The 19,630-nt window shown below is 48.8% G+C and overlaps 1 protein-coding gene and 1 long non-coding RNA gene across 7 annotated transcripts in view; one reads left to right on the forward strand and one right to left on the reverse strand.

The window, feature by feature from the left end:
* LOC137541790 (uncharacterized) overlaps positions 1–19,630 on the forward strand; it is a 318,006-nt gene that overhangs the window by 278,302 nt on the left and 20,074 nt on the right. The window lies entirely within an intron of this gene.
* The window catches only part of LOC137541785 (cadherin-like protein 26), a 177,106-nt gene that overhangs the window by 26,646 nt on the left and 130,830 nt on the right, over positions 1–19,630 (reverse strand). For all 5 annotated transcript variants that reach the window (XM_068263289.1, XM_068263287.1, XM_068263290.1 and 2 more), the window contains 4 exons: positions 17,242–17,475; positions 12,991–13,212; positions 9,806–9,930; positions 4,837–4,884 (listed from right to left, as the gene is read on the reverse strand). In XM_068263289.1, coding sequence (XP_068119390.1) covers positions 4,837–4,884; positions 9,806–9,930; positions 12,991–13,212; positions 17,242–17,475 — 629 coding nt within the window. The remainder of the gene's footprint in view (positions 1–4,836; positions 4,885–9,805; positions 9,931–12,990; positions 13,213–17,241; positions 17,476–19,630) is intronic.

The raw sequence follows: 19,630 nt of genomic DNA on the forward strand, positions 1-19,630 counted from the left end.
CTTCCTCCAACCCCAAGCTCCCAGGACCTCCCTCGCCGCAGCTCTGTCCGCAGCCATTCGCCGGAGCTCCGACCCGGTCCCCGGCAATGACGTCAGAGCGACCTGGAGGTCGCTCTGTACTGCGCCTGCGCGATCAGCGCTGTCAATCATCGCCACTTGGGCCGGAGCAGACTGCGCAGGCGCAGAAAATTAAATAAATCTTGATACAATTTTTTCCAATTTTGAATTGATTTATGTGTATTACTTATAGAATAGTATTTTGATGGGTAATCTATGTCCTGCTTTTCTAAATTCCACTGCCAATTTTTTGAATATTATAAATCACTAAATAATCTGGGCCCTAGATACATGAAAGAAATGTTGCAGCTGTGTAGTAGTCCCTGCAATTTCAGATCCACAGGTTCTAATAATCTAGTCATACCCAGAGTCCACTTGGAAACTTTTGGTCCCAGAGCCTTCTGTCATGCTGCCCCTACGTTTTTGAACTCCTTACCTCAGCAGATCAGGACAGCTCCATCCCTGGACGTGTTTAAATCCAGACTGAAAACCCACCTGTTCAGTTTGGCATTTGCAGAAATATAACTTTTGTTGTGTGAATACTTCATCCTACTAATTACTGAATCTGAGAGAGCCTAAGCGCTTTGAGTCCTATGGGAGAAAAGCACTATAGAAATATTATTATTGTATTATTTTCAGTATACTTGCTGTTTAATTAACACGTAACTGTTTTAAATCCTTTTTAACAGATATTTTTGCCTTGATCCTATGTAAAAAATTAAAAAGATTTCACAGTCATGAACAGACATTAAAGGGAACCTGAAGTAAGAGGGATATGGAGGCTGCCATATTCATTTCCTGTTAAACAATACCAGTTGCCTGGCTGTCCTGCTGATCCTCTGCCTCTAATACTTTTAGTCCTAGACCCTGAAAAAGCATGCAGATCAGGTGACTGAAGTGTGACTGGATTAGCTGCATGCTTGTCCCAGGTGTGTGATTCAGACACTACTGCAGCCAAAGGGATCAGCAGGTATTGTTTAAAAGGAAATAAATATGGCAGCCTCCATAACCCTCTCACTTCAGGTTCCCTTTAAAACCACTTAACGACCGCCTAACGGCAATAGGCGGCAGGTCGTAAGTGGTTTTACATGGAAACGAGCTGCCTTTCCATGTCAGTTCACGGAGGGTGTCTCCGTGAACAGCCTGCGAGCCTCCGATCGCAGCTAGCAGGCTAAATGTAAACACGCGGGGAAGAAATCCCCGGTGTTTACATCATACGGCGCTGCTGCGCAGCAACGCCGTAAAGGAGATCGGCAATCCCCGGCCTCTGATTGGCCCGGGATCGCCAGCATCTGATAAGCTGAAGCCTATCCGAGGCGACACAGGACGGATCGCCGTCCTGTGCCGCCCACAATGAAGAGGAGAGGGAGGGAAGGAGAGGGAGGCCCAATATCGCTGCGGAGGGGGGCTTTGAGGAGCCCCCCGCAACACGCAGATAGCCGGCGGCGATCAGACCCCTAACCCCCCCCCAGCAGGACATCCCCCTAGTGGGGAAAAAAGGGGGGGGGGGGAGTCTGGTCGCCCTGGCTGCAACACGATCTGTGCTGTGGGCTGGAGAGCCCACGCAGCACAGATCTAGCAATACAAGCCCGGTCCTTAAAGTGAACCTCCGGACTAAAAATCGACTCAGCAGCACTGAAAAGGCCTGGTGTTTCTTTATCAGTTTCACAGCATCAGAACTTTGTTTCTCTTATCCAAGCCTCATTTTTAGCTGCACAGAAGAAAACTGCCCGGGCTTTTTTCCCCTGATGCTGTGCAAAGCATGATGGGATTTCTGATGTTGTTGCTCTCGTTCTGCTGTTTTGGTGCAAATTTTTTTTTACATTTTAAATTTGACATTTGAAGCCTAGCGTGTGCAGCTGGGAGGGGTTATCAGGACACAGGACAGTTGGAATTGGGGGGGCTCAGCGCATCTCTGATGGAGGCCATTCGGAGGCGGCCTGGTGTTGCGCTGATCCACCTTTTGCGCAATTTTCGATTTTATTTGATTAGCCGCACCCAGGCTATGCATATACATAGGTTAGGATTTAGTTAGTGTTAGGCCCCTCCCATGGAGGATTGACTTCTTCGCAGTGGGAGGGACGAGTACTTAATAGGTTGCATGCAAGCTGTTACAGGAAACCAACATCCTCCAGTGGTAGACAGGTCATGTGTATGCTCGGTGTGTATTATATCCCACAAGTGGGGCTTGCACTCTTTTGCAGGTAGGCACTTGTCTGTTTTTAAGTAGCGCTGTTCATTTCCTTGCTATGTACTAATTTAATTTGTTTTTGGTCAGCTGCTCCCACTTAACAGCCATGCTTTTGGTGTATATGCAGAGCTTCTGTTTGGGTTCAAGGTGTGTTTGTAGTTCCTGGGGGGGCTCAGCGCATCTCTGATGGAGGCCATTCGGAGGCGGCCTGGTGTTGCGCTGATCCACCTTTTGCACAGTTGGAACTGTGTCTCTTGCTCCTTGTCACCTCCTTTCAACCAAAAAGATGGCTGCCCCCATGACAAAGATGGCAGCCCCCATGAATCACAAACATTTGCCTGTTCTTTTAAAACAGGGTGGGTAAAATTATATTACCCATCTATTCTAATTAACATAACTAATGTAACTGAATGACAGTATGTTTGTTTAGGCTGAAGTTCCCCTTTAAGTGGTTGTCTGCTCACGACTGTGAAATCTTTTAAAACTTTTTTAGATGGCAGTAAAATCTGTTAAAAAGGATGTAAAACAAAGTTATGTGTTAATTAAGCAGCACATATGCTGAAAATGTAACACATTCATGTCATTTGTAAATAAACGCACAGGTTTTGCCTTACCAAGTGACTCACAAAAACTGATGTTACAGGTGACTTGCAACTGAGCTGTAGTAATTCTGATAAGAAACTTGAATGAGCTGAACTCAGAAAGGTCTGTGTGCACTAATGCTGGGCTTACACGGCTGCTGTGGAGGATTATCAATCAAGCCTGATGGCTCTATTGATAATATCCGACGTGTCCGATACTCCGCCGGATTTATACTTTGCTCGATACCGGCGGGGAGAACAATAGAATAAACAAGCGGCTGATTAGCCAATACGCACGCACGGACGAGCGGGGATGCGCCGGCATCGAGCCAGAGGCTCGATCCGCTGCATAATCGCAGCCGTGTATGCCCGGCATAACAGACACTGCAACAATTGTAACCGTCCAAGTATGGCAAGACAGTACACACTGAACAGAGAAATTACATCATATCCTGTTCCCAGCTTCCACTTTCAATGCAGACAGGGCTCCCGAGGCCTCTGGGAGCCAGACTGTTTTTTTTTTCTAATTACAAAATGATGCAATGCAAAAGAATATGAGGCACCTTTTATTCTCCAGCCAGGTACAGATACTGTGGCATACAGTGGGAGTGAAAGAGGTAGCCTGACTGACAGCCGTTTTGCTGTTTGACATACTATGTTAAAGAGAACCCGAGGTGTGTTTAAAGAATGTTATCTGCATACAGAGGCTGGATCTGCCTATACAGCCCAGCCTCTGTTGCTATCCCAAACCCCCCTAAGGTCCCCCTGCACTCTGCAATCCCTCATAAATCACAGCCGTGCTGTGAGGCTGTGTTTACATCTGTAGTGTCAGTCTCAGCTGCTCCCCCGCCTCCTGCATAGCTCCGGTCCCTGCCCCCGTCCCTTTCCTCCAATCAGCAGGGAGGGAAGGGATGCAGGCGGGGACCGGAGTTCTGCAGGAGGCGGGGAGAGCAGCAGACGGACACTAGAGAGATAAACACAGCCAGCTCTGACAAGCTGTTTGTCAGCAGCGTGGCTGTGATTTATGAGGGATTGCAGAGTGCAGGGGGACCTTAGGGGGGTTTGGGATAGCAACAGAGGCTGGGCTGTATAGGCAGATCCAGCCGCTGTATGCAGATAATATTCTTCAAACCCACCTCGGGTTCTCTTTAAGCCTCTAAAGAAGCCGTGAAACTGCAAACAACTGTCAGGCTACCTCTTTCACCCCTACTTGCATTGCATCATTTTGTTATTAGAATACCAGTTTAGCTCCCATCATTTGAGCTAATTACAAAATGAAATACATATAATATACATTTCAGGTTATTAAGGCGTTTAAAGGAATACTGTAAGGAGGTCGGGGGAAAATGAGTTGAACTTACCCGGGGCTTCTAATGGTCCCCCGCAGACATCCTGTGCCTGCGCAGCCGCTCACCGATGCTCCGGCCCCGCCTCCGGTTCACTTCTGGAATTTCAGACTTTAAAGTCTGAAAACCACTGCGCCTGCGTTGCCGTGTCCTCGTTGCCGCTGATGTCACCAGGAGCGTACTGCGCCGGCCCAGTATGGTCTGTGCCTGCACCGTGCGCTCCTGGTGCCATCAGGGGGAGTGAGGACACGGCAATGCAGGCGCAGTGGTTTTCAGACTTTAACCACTTGCCGACCAGGGCTTTCTGCACTGATCGGTGCTACGTGGGCTCTCCAGCCCGCAGCACCGATCAGGAGTGAGCCTTGGCGATCAGACTACCCCCCTTTTTTCCCCACTAGAGGGATGTCCTGCTGGGGGGGTCTGATCGCCGCCGGCTTGCTGCGCTTTGCGGGGGGGCTCTTCAAAGCCCCCCTCCGCAGCGTTTTCGTTTAATAAACATTTCACCTGTTAATCAGTGATATTGTCAGCTATGTGTTGCTGATCTCTGCTGTTACACAGCTACTCTGTGTTTTATGTATCCCCAGACACAGTGAGTCTATCGGTTTACAGTACAGTGCTTTCTGAGGAAACAGATGCTAAGATTTGCTGTAACGATTGTTACCTTTATGCCGTTTTCTACGATTCCATTTGCGTTCGCCAACAGGGCAGCCTGGAAGAGAAAGCGAAGAATAATGTCACATCAGTAATGACACTGTGGGCGGGGAAGATACTGGTATCCAGTATTCATCATGGGAGAACAATACTATAATAATAATAATAATAATAAACACAGCCCCCAATTGTCCCTCTTTGGGAACTAAATCCCCCTGTCCCTCTTTCCTCCTCATGTGTCCCTCTTTCAGGACTGATGGACAGATCTGTGTAATATGTGTATACATAGCTCCCCCTGTCCCTCTTTCCTCCTCATGTGTCCCACTTTCAGGACTGATGGACATATCTGTGTAATATTTGTATATATAGCTCCCCCTGTCCCTCTTTCCTCCTCATGTGTCCCTCTTTCAGGACTGATGTACAGCCCTCTTTCCATTCCATGTACAGCCCCCAACCCTCACGTGTAACATTCCTGTACAGCAGCCCTCTTCCCATTCCATGTGCAACCCCCAACCCTCATGTGTAACATCCCTGTACAGCAGCCCTCTTCCCATTCCATGTACAGCCCCCAACACTCATGTGTAATATCCCTGTACAGCTGCCCTCTTCCCATTCCATGTACAGCCCCCAACACTCATGTGTAATATCCCTGTACAGCAGCCCTCTTTCCATTCCATGTACAGCCCCCAACCCTCACGTGTAACATTCCTGTACAGCAGCCCTCTTTCCATTCCATGTACAGCCCCCAACCCTCACGTGTAACATTCCTGTACAGCAGCCCTCTTCCCATTCCATGTGCAACCCCCAACCCTCATGTGTAACATCCCTGTACAGCAGCCCTCTTCCCATTCCATGTACAGCCCCCAACACTCATGTGTAATATCCCTGTACAGCTGCCCTCTTCCCATTCCATGTACAGCCCCCAACACTCATGTGTAATATCCCTGTACAGCAGCCCTCTTTCCATTCCATGTACAGCCCCCAACCCTCACGTGTAACATTCCTGTACAGCAGCCCTCTTTCCATTCCATGTACAGCCCCCAACCCTCACGTGTAACATTCCTGTACAGCAGCCCTCTTCCCATTCCATGTGCAACCCCCAACCCTCATGTGTAACATCCCTGTACAGCAGCCCTCTTCCCATTCCATGTACAGCCCCCAACACTCATGTGTAATATCCCTGTACAGCTGCCCTCTTCCCATTCCATGTACAGCCCCCAACACTCATGTGTAATATCCCTGTACAGCAGCCCTCTTTCCATTCCATGTACAGCCCCCAACACTCATGTGTAATATCCCTGTACAGCTGCCCTCTTCCCATTCCATGTACAGCCCCCAACACTCATGTGTAATATCCCTGTACAGCAGCCCTCTTTCCATTCCATGTACAGCCCCCAACACTCATGTGTAACATCCCTGTACAGCAGCCCTCTTCCCATTCCATGTACAGCACCCAACTCTCATGTGTAACATCCCTGTACAGCAGCCCCATTCCACATGCAGCCCCCAAACCTCATGTGTAACATCCCTGTACAGCCGGCCCCTCCCATTCCATGTACAGCCCCGAACCCTCATGTGAAACATTCCTGTACAGCAGCCCCCTTCCCATTTCATGTACAGCCCCCAACCCTCATGTGTAACATTCCTGTACAGCAGCCCCCCATTCCATGTACAGCCCCCAACACTCATGTGTAACATTCCTGTACAGCAGCACCCCTCCCATTCCATGTACAGCCCCCAACCCTTGTGTAACATCCCTGTACATCAGCCCCTCCCATTCCATGTACCGTCCCCAACCCTCATGTGTAACATCCCTGTACAGCAGCCCCCTTCCCATTCCGTGTACAGCCCCCAACCCTCATGTGTAACATCCCTGTACAGCAGGCCCTCCCATTCCATGTACAGCCCCCAACTCTCATAGGTAACAGCCCTGTACAGCAGCCCCCTTCCCATTCCGTGTGCAGCCCCCAACCCTCATGTGTAACATTCTTGTACAGCAGCCCCTCCCATTCCATGTACAGCCCCCAACTCTCATGTGTAACATCCCTGTACAGCAGCCCCATTCCATGTGCAGCCCCCAAACCTAATGTGTAACATCCCTGTACAGGCGGCCCCTCCCATTCCATGTACAGCCCCCAACCCTCATGTGTAACATCCATGTACAGCAGTCCCTCTCTTTCATGTACACCACCCTTGCACAGCAGCGCCCCTCTTCCACAAGTTACTCCCCATCTGCAGCCTCCCTTGCAAACTTCTCTTCCACTCTCTACCCCTCTTTCATGTCCCGGTGTCCCATTGGGCAGCAGCCGCCCATGGCCTGGGCCTTTCTAGAACTCCAGACCTGTAATAGTAACACACAATAAAGTCTCACATTATTATTTTCAGTTTACAGGACAACTGAAATGAGAGGGATATGGAGGCTGCCATATTTATCTTCTTACAAGCAATACCAGTTGCCTGGCTGCCCTGCTGATCCTCAGCCTCTAATACTCTCAGCCATAGACCCTGATCAAGCATGCAGCAGATCGGGTGTTTCTGACAATATTGTCAGATCTGACAAGATTATCTGCATGCTTGTTTATGGTGTGATACAGACACTACTGCAGCCAAAGAGATCGGCAGGACTGCCAGGCAACTGTTATTGTTCAAAAGGAAATAAATATGGCAGGCTCCATAGCCCTCGGACTTCAGGTTCCCTTTAACCCCTTCCCAACCACGTAACGCCAATAGGCGTCGGGAAGGTGGCAGCCCCAGGACCTCCTAACGCCAATTGGCGTCAAGTCCTGGAGCTGCAGTTTAGCAGGGAGCGTGCGCGTGCATGCACAATCGTTTCCTGGCGATTCACAGAGCTCCGCTCCATGATCAGCCTGCTAGCTGCGATCGCGGATCGCCGGACGTTAGTAAAAGAAAGGGGAAAGAAATCCCCTTTGTTTACATCGGTACTGCGCTATCTAGTGCAGCGCTGTACAAGGGACACTAGGCTGTCCCTCAGAGCGGCTGGGAATCGAAGCCCTCTCATAGGCTGATGCCTATGAGAGGCAGAGAAGAGGACGGATCGATGTCCTAGTCAATTCAGGATAGGGAAGGGGGGTGGGAGGAGGACGGGGGGGTCAGACTGACAGTAAAAGCTGAATAAAAGAAAAAATAAAGATTGCAGGGGCAATCAGACACCTCCAAAAGAGTGTCCAACCTCCCTGGTGTTCAAATATCCCAGGATTTCTGTGGAAAAAAGATCCAATTCATTTTCATAACCTTTTTTTTTCCTGTAACTTGCCAAAATGTGTCAAGCAAGGGTCTAGTACGAAGTGCAGGAGAGTATTGACGTGTATGCATGTTTATACTGTTCACAGAATGTTTTGTATTGACGTGTATAACCGTCAATACCGCTAGGGAGGCAAAAAAAAGGAGATAAGACTCATTTGTGTGCTGAGTTGTATGGCTATGCAGCAAGCTGAAAAAGCTGCACAGACCTGTGTTGTGAAAAATCACCTGGTCACTAGGGAGGTGTAAGCCTGTGGTCCTGAAGTGGTTAAAGGCTTCAATCTTAAAGGGACTCCGAGCAGTGCAGAAACGATGGAAAGATGCATATCATTTTAAAGCTCTCTTTCTCCTCTTTCCAATGATATATAAATCGCCGCCCTACGCCTTTTAGTTTTCGCTATTTTCGCTATTGAAATTGCCGCGGCTGCAATTCTGATCGCGAAAATAGAGAAAACTAAAAGGCGTAGGACGACGATTTAGGGGTCGTCAGAAAGAGGAGAAAGAGAGCTTTAAAATGATATCCATCTTTCCATAGTTACATTGTATTACACAGGGCGACTTTTTTTCTCAAGGTCAGCAGCTCCATTCAGCAGAAAAAGTCGCCCTGTGTATTACAATGTAATTATGGAAAGATGGATATCATTTTAAAGCTCTCTTTCTCCTCTTTCTGACGACCCCTAAATCGTCGCCCTACGCCTTTTAGTTTTCTCTATTTTCGCAATCGAAATTACCAGCCAATGGGCTCACAAGGTGCAGACACAGCAGGAAGCGCGAGATTATGAACACGGAAGAGCGCTCCTGCTGTGTATCTATTCTGTGTGGCCATCTATCTGCTCTGCTCTCGCCGCGGACACCCGATCTCTCAGCTGCCCGCTCCCCTTCGGCCCCGATCAGCTGGTGGTCTCTGAGGAAGCCGGCAGTCGGCCGGCGACACACATGTGAGACCCTATCTCCTCCAGGGTGGCTGCGGCGTAATGGTGGCTTGGACGCTCGGGGCCCACACACAGGCAGTCGGCGGCGGCCTGACGCTAAAGCATTGCTCACTGTGGTTATTGTATGCGACTGGCACTTACATTTTGTTATGGACCTGCCTATTTTTTGCACTTTAGTGACCGAGTGGTGGTCACCTTTTCTATTGCATTCTATTACCAGCATTGTGTGGCCATTCATTGCCCCTGCTTTTCTCCCCCCAGGGCTTCGGCTTGCATGAGGGTCAATCATTTTTTCATGTTTTGTTAGGTAAAAGTTGGAGGGTCGGCTTGCATGCGGGTCGGCTTGCTTGCGAGTATATACGGTAAGTCACCTAAAAAAAATGACTTGTACTCACCCGGGGCTCCCCTCAGCCCCCTGCAGCTGAACGGTGCCCTCGCCGTGTCCCTACGATGCACCAGGACTCGCCGGCGGCCACTTCCGGTTTGGCCGTCACCGGCCGACAGGCTGGGAACGCGGCTGATTATCCGCGTCCCCGGCCGCAATAGTATTATAGAGGGCGCTATTGCGGCCGGGGATGCGGATAATCAGCCGCGTTCCCAGCCTGTCGGCCGGTGACTGCCAAACCGGCAATGGCCGCCGGCGAGTCCAGGCGCATTGGAGGGACACGGCGAGGGCACCATTCAGCTGCAGGGGGCTGAGGGGAGCCCCGCGTGAGTAAAAGTCATTTTTTTTAGGTGACTTAAGTATTCCTTTAAGTCCAAACTGTCATCAGCTAAGTGTTGTACCTGTGAGAGCGCACTTCCTCCCTCCTCGTTATACTTGATCAGAGTTTGGTTCCCTTCATCCTCTGGTAATATGTCTTTCTTCTTCCCCGAGCCAAAGAGGAAGCAGGTGAGCAAGCACAATGCCACTGCAGGGGAGAACCAGGAGAAGGTGAGAGGATGGACACGTGGCAGGGGACAAGCTACAGGACAACACACATCATACTTACACAGGAAGAAGAGCAGAGATGGAACACGTGGCAAGTGACACACTACAGGACAACACACATCATACTTACACAGGATGCAGAGATGGAACATGTGGCAGGTGACACGCTACAGGACAACACACGCCATACTTACACAGGAAGAAGAGCAGAGCAGAGATGGAACACATGGCAGGGGACACACTACAGGACAACACACGCCATACTTACATGGGAACAAGAGCAGAGATGGAACACGTGGTAGGTGACACACTACAGGACAACACACGCCATACTTACATGGGAACAAGAGCAGAGATGGAACACGTGGTAGGTGACACACTACAGGACAACACAAGCCATACTTACATGGGAACAAGAGCAGAGATGGAACACGTGGTAGGTGACACGCTACAGGACAACACACGCCATACTTACGTGGGAACAAAAGAAGAGATGGAACACATGGCAAATGACACACTACAGGACAACACACATCATACTTACATGGGAACAAGAGCAGAGATGGAACACGTGGTAGGTGACACGCTACAGGACAACACACGCCATACTTACGTGGGAACAAAAGAAGAGATGGAACACATGGCAGATGACACACTACAGGACAACACACATCATACTTACATGGGAACAAGAGCAGAGATGGAACACGTGGCAGATGACACACTACAGGACAACACACATTCATACTTACATAGGAACAAGAGCAGAGATGGAACATGTGGCAGATGACACACTACAGGACAACACACATCATACTTACATAGGAATAAGAGCAGAGATGGAACACGTGGCAGGTGACATGCTACAGGACAACACACATCATACTTACACAGGAGAAAGAGCATAGATGAACACGTGGCAGGTGACACACTACAGAACAACACACGCCATACTTATATGGGTACAAGAGCAGAGATGGAACACGTGGCAGGGGACACGCTACAGGCGCTACAGGACAACACACGTCATACTTACATGGGAACAAAAGCAGAGATGGAACACGTGGCAGGTGACACGCTACAGGACAACACACGCCATACTTACATGGGAACAAAAGCAGAGATGGAACACGTGGCAGGTGACACGCTACAGGACAACACACATCATACTTACATAGGAACGAGAGCAGAGATGGAACACGTGGTAGGTGACACGCTACAGGACAACACACGTCATACTTACACAGGAAGAATAGCAGAGATGGAACACGTGGCAGGGGAGGACACGCTACAGGACAACACACGTCATACTTACATGGGAACAAAAGCAGAGATGGAACACGTGGCAGGTGACACGCTACAGGACAACACACGCCATACTTACATGGGAACAAAAACAGAGATGGAACACGTGGCAGGTGACACGCTACAGGACAACACACGCCGTACTTACATGGGTACAAGAGCAGAGATGGAACACGTGGCAGGTGACACGCTACAGGACAACGCACGCCATACTTACACAGGAAACAGAGCAGAGATGGAGCACGTGGCAGGTGACACGTTACAGGACAACACACATCATACTAACATAGGAACAAAAGCAGAGATGGAACACGTGGCAGGTGACACGCTACAGGACAACACACATCATACTTACATAGGAACGAGAGCAGAGATGGAACACGTGGTAGGTGACACGCTACAGGACAACACATGTCATACTTACACAGGAGAAAGAGCATAGATGGAACACGTGGCAGGTGACACGCTACAGGACAACACACATCATACTTACATAGGAACGAGAGAAGAGATGGAACACGTGGCAGGTGACACGCCACAGGACAACACACGTCATACTTACATGGGAACAAGAGCAGAGATGGAACACGTGGCAGGTGACACGCCACAGGACAACACACGTCATACTTACATGGGAACAAGAGCAGAGATGGAACACGTGGCAGGTGACACGTTACAGGCCAACACACATCATACTTACATAGGAACAAGAGCAGAGATGGAACACGTGGTAGGGGACACGCTACAGGACAACACACGTCATACTTACAAAGGAGAAAGAGCAGAAATGGAACACGTGGCAGGTGACACGCTACAGGACAACACACGTCATACTTACAAAGAAGAAAGAGCAGAGATGGAACACGTGGCAGGGGACACGCTACAGGACAACACACGTCATACTTACATGGGAACAAAAGCAGAGATGGAACACGTGGCAGGTGACACGCTACAGGACAACACACGCCATACTTACATGGGAACAAAAGCAGAGATGGAACACGTGGCAGGTGACACGCTACAGGACAACACACGCCGTACTTACATGGGTACAAGAGCAGAGATGGAACACGTGGCAGGTGACACGCTACAGGACAACACACGCCATACTTACATGGGAACAAAAGCAGAGATGGAACACGTGGCAGGTGACACGCTACAGGACAACACACGCCGTACTTACATGGGTACAAGAGCAGAGATGGAACACGTGGCAGGTGACACGCTACAGGACAACACACATCATACTTACATAGGAACAAAAGCAGAGATGGAACACGTGGCAGGTGACACGCTACAGGACAACACACATCATACTTACATAGGAACGAGAGCAGAGATGGAACATGTGGTAGGTGACACGCTACAGGACAACACATGTCATACTTACACAGGAGAAAGAGCATAGATGGAACACGTGGCAGGTGACACGCTACAGGACAACACACATCATACTTACATAGGAACGAGAGAAGATATGGAACACGTGGCAGGTGACACGCCACAGGACAACACACGTCATACTTACATGGGAACAAAAACAGAAATGGAACACGTGGCAGGTGACACGCCACAGGACAACACACATCATACTTACATAGGAACAAGAGCAGAGATGGAACACGTGGTAGGGGACACGCTACAGGACAACACACGTCATACTTACAAAGGAGAAAGAGCAGAGATGGAACACATGGCAGGTGACACGTTATAGGATCACATATGTCATACTTACGCAGTAAGAAAAGCAGCGCTCCAATGATGGCCCCGATGGCTCCACCTCCTAGCGAGTAGGACGCCGGGGCCATCTTCTCGCAGTTCAGCCCGTCTGGACAGCCGCAAACCATCACATAGAGGGCCTGGCTTTTGTAAGTGCCCTGCCGGTCATAGATGTCCAGATGCACCGAGTGGTTCCCTCTCCCCAGGTTCTTCAGCATGACGACCTCCACGGCGTTGTCTGCAGCAGGAATACATAACAACATCAGCAATAATAAAACGGACATCCTTGTTTGTGCTCTGTAAAAAATGGATACAGCAGCATGGTGGCATAGTGGAGAGCGATCTAGTGCTAATCTGTGCACAGACCTGTATGTTCTCCCTGTGTCTATGTGGGTTTAGTCCGGACACTCCGGTTTCCTCCCACATCCCAAAAACATGCAGATAAGTTCACTAGCGCCCCCCTAAAATTGGCAGCGTTTCTCATTTGTTTAGTCACTTCAGAGCAAGGCCTTGCTGCTTCTGCTGGACACTCTTCAAGACTGGTTGGCTTAAAACTGGCAAACAGAATTTCAGAGAGTTGAGGAAAAACAATTGTGATCCTAGCAGTAGCTCTGGCTGTTCTGTAGTTCAGGTAACATTGTGTAGATTGCACCAACTGGCGATAAGATTTTGTAAAAAAAAGCTTTGAACAGAGGCGCCAAAAAAGGTGGGTTAGTGGTGGACTTACCTCCCCAGTAAGAAAACACAGACTGTAATCATGTAAATGTAACAATAATACAGTTTATTATACAAGCCAAGAGAATCTGTCTTCACAGAGGCACTTGGCTTGTATCCAGTGGAGTCAGATCATAATCCCCCCACCTGCCTTGCCAGTGGTTGCCTTTGAGGTAACCCACACTTGTGAGTATAACTACTTCTACTTTGACATTTCCAATCCCTTCGGATATATACGGTAACTTGCTACATTATTATATTGGGCTCTCTATCTATTTATATTTCCTTCTATAAGATTACGTAGGCAGTACACAGCTGTACACAAATGCCGGGGAACACCACCCGTGTCTATACAGGGAATATGCACTCGCACTGTGTGATCTCTGTGTGATCGGACCTGTATACAGGGAGTAATGTGCACTCGCACTGTGTGATCTCTGTGTGAATGGACCTGTATACAGGGAGTAACGTGCAGTCCGCACTGTGTGATCTCTGAGTGAACGGACGATTATACAGGGAGTAATGTGCATCCCGCACTGTGTTTATCTCTGTGTGAACAGCCCTGTATGCAGGGAGTAATATGCAGCCCACACTGTGTGATCTCTGTGTGAACGGCCCTGTATGCAGGGAGTAATATGCAGCCCGCACTGTGTGATCTCTGTGTGAACGGCCCTGTATGCAGGGAGTAATGTGCAGCCCACACTGTGTGATCTCTGTGTGAACAAATCTGTATGCAGGGAGTAATATGCAGCCCGCACAGTGTGATCTCTGTGTGAACGGCCCTGTATGCAGGGAGTAATGTGCAGCCCACACTGTGTGATCTCTGTGTGAACGGACCTTAATGCAGGGAGTAATATGCAGCCCGCGCTGTGTGATCTCTGTGTGAACGGCCCTGTATGCAGGGAGTAATGTGCAGCCCACACTGTGTGATCTCTGTGTGAACGGCCCTGTATGCAGGGAGTAATGTGCAGCCCGCACTGTGTGATCTCTGTGTGAACGGATCTGTATGCAGGGAGTAATATGCAGCCCACACTGTGTGATCTCTGTGTGAACGGCCCTGTATGCCGGGAGTAATATGCAGCCCGCACTGTGTGATATCTGTGTGAACGGCCCTGTATGCAGGGAGTAATGTGCAGCCCACACTGTGTGATCTGTGTGTGAACGGCCCTGTATGCAGGGAGTAATATGCAGACTGCACTGTGTGATCTCTGTGTGAACAGACCTGTATGCAGGGAGTAATGTGCAGCCCACACTGTGTGATCTCTGTGTGAACGGCCCTGTATGCAGGGAGTAATATGCAGCCCGCACTGTGTGATCTCTGTGTGAACGGATCTGTATGCAGGGAGTAATATGCAGCCCGCACTGTGTGATCTCTGTGTGAACGGACCTGTATGCAGGGAGTAATGTGCAGCCCACACTGTGTGATCTCTGTGTGAATGGCCCTGTATGCAGGGAGTAATATGCAGCCCGCACTGTGTGATCTCTGTGTGAACGGATCTGTATGCAGGGAGTAATATGCAGCCCGCACTGTGTGATCTCTGTGTGAACGGACCTGTATGCAGGGAGTAATGTGCAGCCCACACTGTGTGAACGGACCTGTATGCAGGGAGTAATATGCAGCCCGCACTGTGTGATCTCTGTGTGAACGGCCCTGTATGCATGGAGTAATATGCAGCCCGCACTGTGTGATCTCTGTGTGAACGGATCTGTATGCAGGGAGTAATATGCAGCCCGCACTGTGTGATCTCTGTGTGAACGGACCTTTATGCAGGGAGTAATGTGCAGTCCGCACTGTGTGATCGGACCTGTATACAGGGAATAATGTCTGCACTGTGTGATCTCTGTGTGATCGGACCTGTATACAGGGAGTAATGTGCATCCCGCACTGTGTTTATCTCTGTGTGAACAGCCCTGTATGCAGGGAGTAATATGCAGCCCACACTGTGAGATCTCTGTGTGAACGGCCCTGTATGCAGGGAGTAATATGCAGCCCACACTGTGTGATCTCTGTGTGAACGGCCCTGTATGCAGGGAGTAATATGCAGCCCGCACTGTGTGATCTCTGTGTGAACGGATCTGTATGCAGGGAGTAATATGCAGCCCGCACTGTGTGATCTCTGTGTGAACGGCCCTGTATGCAGGTAGTAATGTGCAGCCCACACTGTGTGATCTCTGTGTGAACGGACCTGTATGCAGGGAGTAATATGCAGCCCACACTGTGTGATCTCTGTGTGAACGGCCCTGTATGCAGGGAGTAATATGCAGCCCGCACTGTGTGATCTCTGTGTGAACGGCCCTGTATGCAGGTAGTAATGTGCAGCCCACACTGTGTGATCTCCGTGTTAATGGACCTGTATGCAGGGAGTAATATGCAGCCCACACTGTGTGATCTCTGTGTGAACGGCCCTGTATGCAGGGAGTAATGTGCAGCCCACACTGTGTGATCTCTGTGTGAACGGCCCTGTATGCAGGGAGTAATATGCAGCCTGCAATGTGTGATCTCTGTGTGAACGGATCTGTATGCAGGGAGTAATATGCAGCCCACACTGTGTGATCTCTGTGTGAACGGCCCTGTATGCAGGGAGTAATATGCAGCCCGCACTGTGTGATCTCTGTGTGAACGGATCTGTATGCAGGGAGTAATATGCAGCCCACACTGTGTGATCTCTGTGTGAATGGCCCTGTATGCAGGGAGTAATGTGCAGCCCACACTGTGTGATCTCTGTGTGAACGGATCTGTATGCAGGGAGTAATATGCAGCCCACACTGTGTGATCTCTGTGTGAATGGCCCTGTATGCAGGGAGTAATGTGCAGCCCACACTGTGTGATCTCTGTGTGAACGGCCCTGTATGCAGGGAGTAATATGCATACCGCACTGTGTGATCTCTGTGTGAACAGACCTGTATGCAGGGAGTAATGTGCAGCCCACACTGTGTGATCTCTGTGTGAACGGCCCTGTATGCAGGGAGTAATATGCAGCCCGCACTGTGTGATCTCTGTGTGAACGGATCTGTATGCAGAGAGTAATATGCAGCCCACACTGTGTGATCTCTGTGTGAACGGCCCTGTATGCAGGGAGTAATATGCAGCCCGCACTGTGTGATCTCTGTGTGAACGGCCCTGTATGCAGGGAGTAATATGCAGCCCGCACTGTGTGATCTCTGTGTGAACGGATCTGTATGCAGGGAGTAATGTGCAGCCCGCACTGTGTGATCTCTGTGTGAACGGATCTGTATGCAGGGAGTAATATGCAGCCCGCACTGTGTGATCTCTGTGTGAACGGACCTGTATGCAGGGAGTAATGTGCAGCCCGCACTGTGTGATCTCTGTGTGAACGGACCTTTATGCAGGGAGTAATGTGCAGTCCGCACTGTGTGATCTGACCTGTATACAGGGAATAATGTGCAGTCCGCACTGTGTGATCGGACCTGTATACAGGGAATAATGTCTGCACTGTGTGATCTCTGTGTGATCAGACCTGTATACAGGGAGTAATGTATTCCTGTGTGTTATATAAGACCCTCTGGAATACATACATAATGAAATACTAACCATTGATCTGATTGATTTTCCACGTCTCCTGCGTACTTCTGGAGTGATCAGACAGGTCAAATTTAAATGGTCCCCCAAACGGATCCATGTCTTTGTCTGTAGCCTCCACAGTGAAGGGCGTGTCGGACTGAGATTCACACCTCTGGACATATGGAGTGACTAGTTCTGGTGTGTTGTCATTGATGTCTGAGATGTAGAGGAGTACAGTGCCGCTTCCTGTGGCTGGAGGCTCGCCTGTGGAGAGAGGGGGGATCATTGCTAACGATTGGCAATCTCTCTGGCTGCAGTAGTGTCTGACTCACAACCCTGAAACAAGCATGCAGCTAATCCAGTCACACTTCAGTCACCTCATCTGCATGCTTGTTCAGGGGCTAAAGTATTAAAGGCTGAGGATCAGCAGGACTGTGAGGCAACTGGAATTGTTTAACAGGAAATAAATATGGCAGCCTCCATATCCCTCTCTACTTACCTAAACAGAGGGAAGCCTTTGGATGATCCATCCTATGTTTATTTTTTACCCCACCAGGCCAACTGGGACCCTCTCTTTTGCTCAGTCCTCTTCCCCTCCGTGTACAAGCACGGGTGTACTTCACATGTGTGAGTACAGGAGCCTTTGCTCAGTAGCACCCTGATGCTTGTGTACAAGAGTCTTAGTGCTATTATGCAGTCACAGCCATATTCCCACATGGTCAGCACAGCTGTGCATGTACCGTGAGGGGAGCGCGCACACAAGTACATATCCTATCAACTCTTGACGGATATGTTTAGAGGGGCCCTGCACAGCAAAGTCATGTATGCATCACAAAGACTTTGGCTTACCCAGAAGCTTCCTTCCACTCTGGTATCTAACATTTTTTTTATACAGGTTTGCTTTAACTAGTTACCACACCCCTGTTGGTAGATCTACGCTCTGCAGGACTTCATCTGAAGTCTCAGGTACGTAGATATTAGTCTATCACCGATGCGCGCGATCCTGTCGGCTCCCACACGCTGTTCTTGTCACGATATGTTAGTGTGCAGATCTGTGAAAGGGAACTCATTCCCATTCACTGATCTAAGTCCCCGATATCAATAAAAACCAGCATCCATGAGATGCCTGCGTTCATTGACTAAAATGAAAGTTAGCATACACCCGTTACAGAAAGTAATGCATGTATGCTAGCTTGCATTTAAGTCAGTCAAAAGTAAATAATCAGAATAAAGTGTGAGGGACATCTAGTGGCCAAATATATATTTATTTTTATTTTCAAATAAGGGCTTGTAATAAGTGATGAACGCAAAACTGAAAAAAAATTACACGTATTTCCAAATAAAATATTCTAGCCATACATTGTGTTAGGGACATAATTTAAACTGTGTAATTATGGTAATATGTATTATTTTAAAAATATAATGGCTGAAAACTGAAAAAAAATGATTTTTTTCCCCATATTTTTCCCATTAAAATGCATTTAGAATAAAATAATTTTTAGTATAATGTACCACCCAATGAAAATTGGTGGCGAAAAAAAAACAAAAAAAATATCATTTTGTTGTTATACGTAGTGATAAAGTTTTTGGCGAATGAATGGAAGGAGCACTGAAAGGTGAAAATTGCTCTAGTCCATAAGAGGAGAAACCCCTCAGTGGTTAAGGAACTCCAGCCTAAACAAACATACTGTCATTAAGTTACATTAAGTTACATTAGTTATGTTAATTAAAATAGATAAGTAAGATAATCTCTTACCCACACTGTTTTAAAAGAACAGGCAAATGTTTGATTTCATGATGGCAGCCATCTTTTTGGTTGAAAGGAGGGGACAGGGAGCATAAGACACAGTTCCAACTGTCCTGTGTCCTGAGCACCTCTCCCAGTTGCTAGGCAACGTGAACAACCACATAGGATGGGTGGAGCTTAGTTAAAAATGCAGCTAAAAATGATGCTTTGGTAAGAAAAACAAAGTTCTGATGCTGTGAAACTGTTAAAGAAACACCAAGCCTTTTCAGTGCTGCTGAGTAGATTTTTAGTCCGGAGGTTCACTTTAACTAGCTAAAGCAAAATTGCCCCAGGAGTGTGGGAGTAATTACATTGGGAAAGGGAGGACTCTCCCGGAGCAACACAGACCATATTATTTGTATGCAGTGGTGCACAATCAGGTCTGCTCTGAGGTGCGAACCGTCTGCGCCTATGCAGTAGAGCAGACCCGATTGAGCTCAGCTAGTTCCACTAGAGCCCATCAGATAGCCGCAACTGCACCTGCGCGCACCTCCGACAAGGGAATTTTCAGGGAAGCCATCACTGGATCCCCTCTAGTAAGGAGGAAGGATCCAGAGGTTTCCCCCTCCCAAGGTAAGTACCTCCTAGGGGACCTTTTTTCCCTTTCTGGTTCACTTTAAGTCCAGACAGTCC

The sequence above is a fragment of the Hyperolius riggenbachi genome, chromosome 12 (genome assembly GCF_040937935.1).
Source record: "Hyperolius riggenbachi isolate aHypRig1 chromosome 12, aHypRig1.pri, whole genome shotgun sequence".
In the NCBI taxonomy this organism is placed as follows: Eukaryota; Metazoa; Chordata; class Amphibia; order Anura; family Hyperoliidae; genus Hyperolius; species Hyperolius riggenbachi.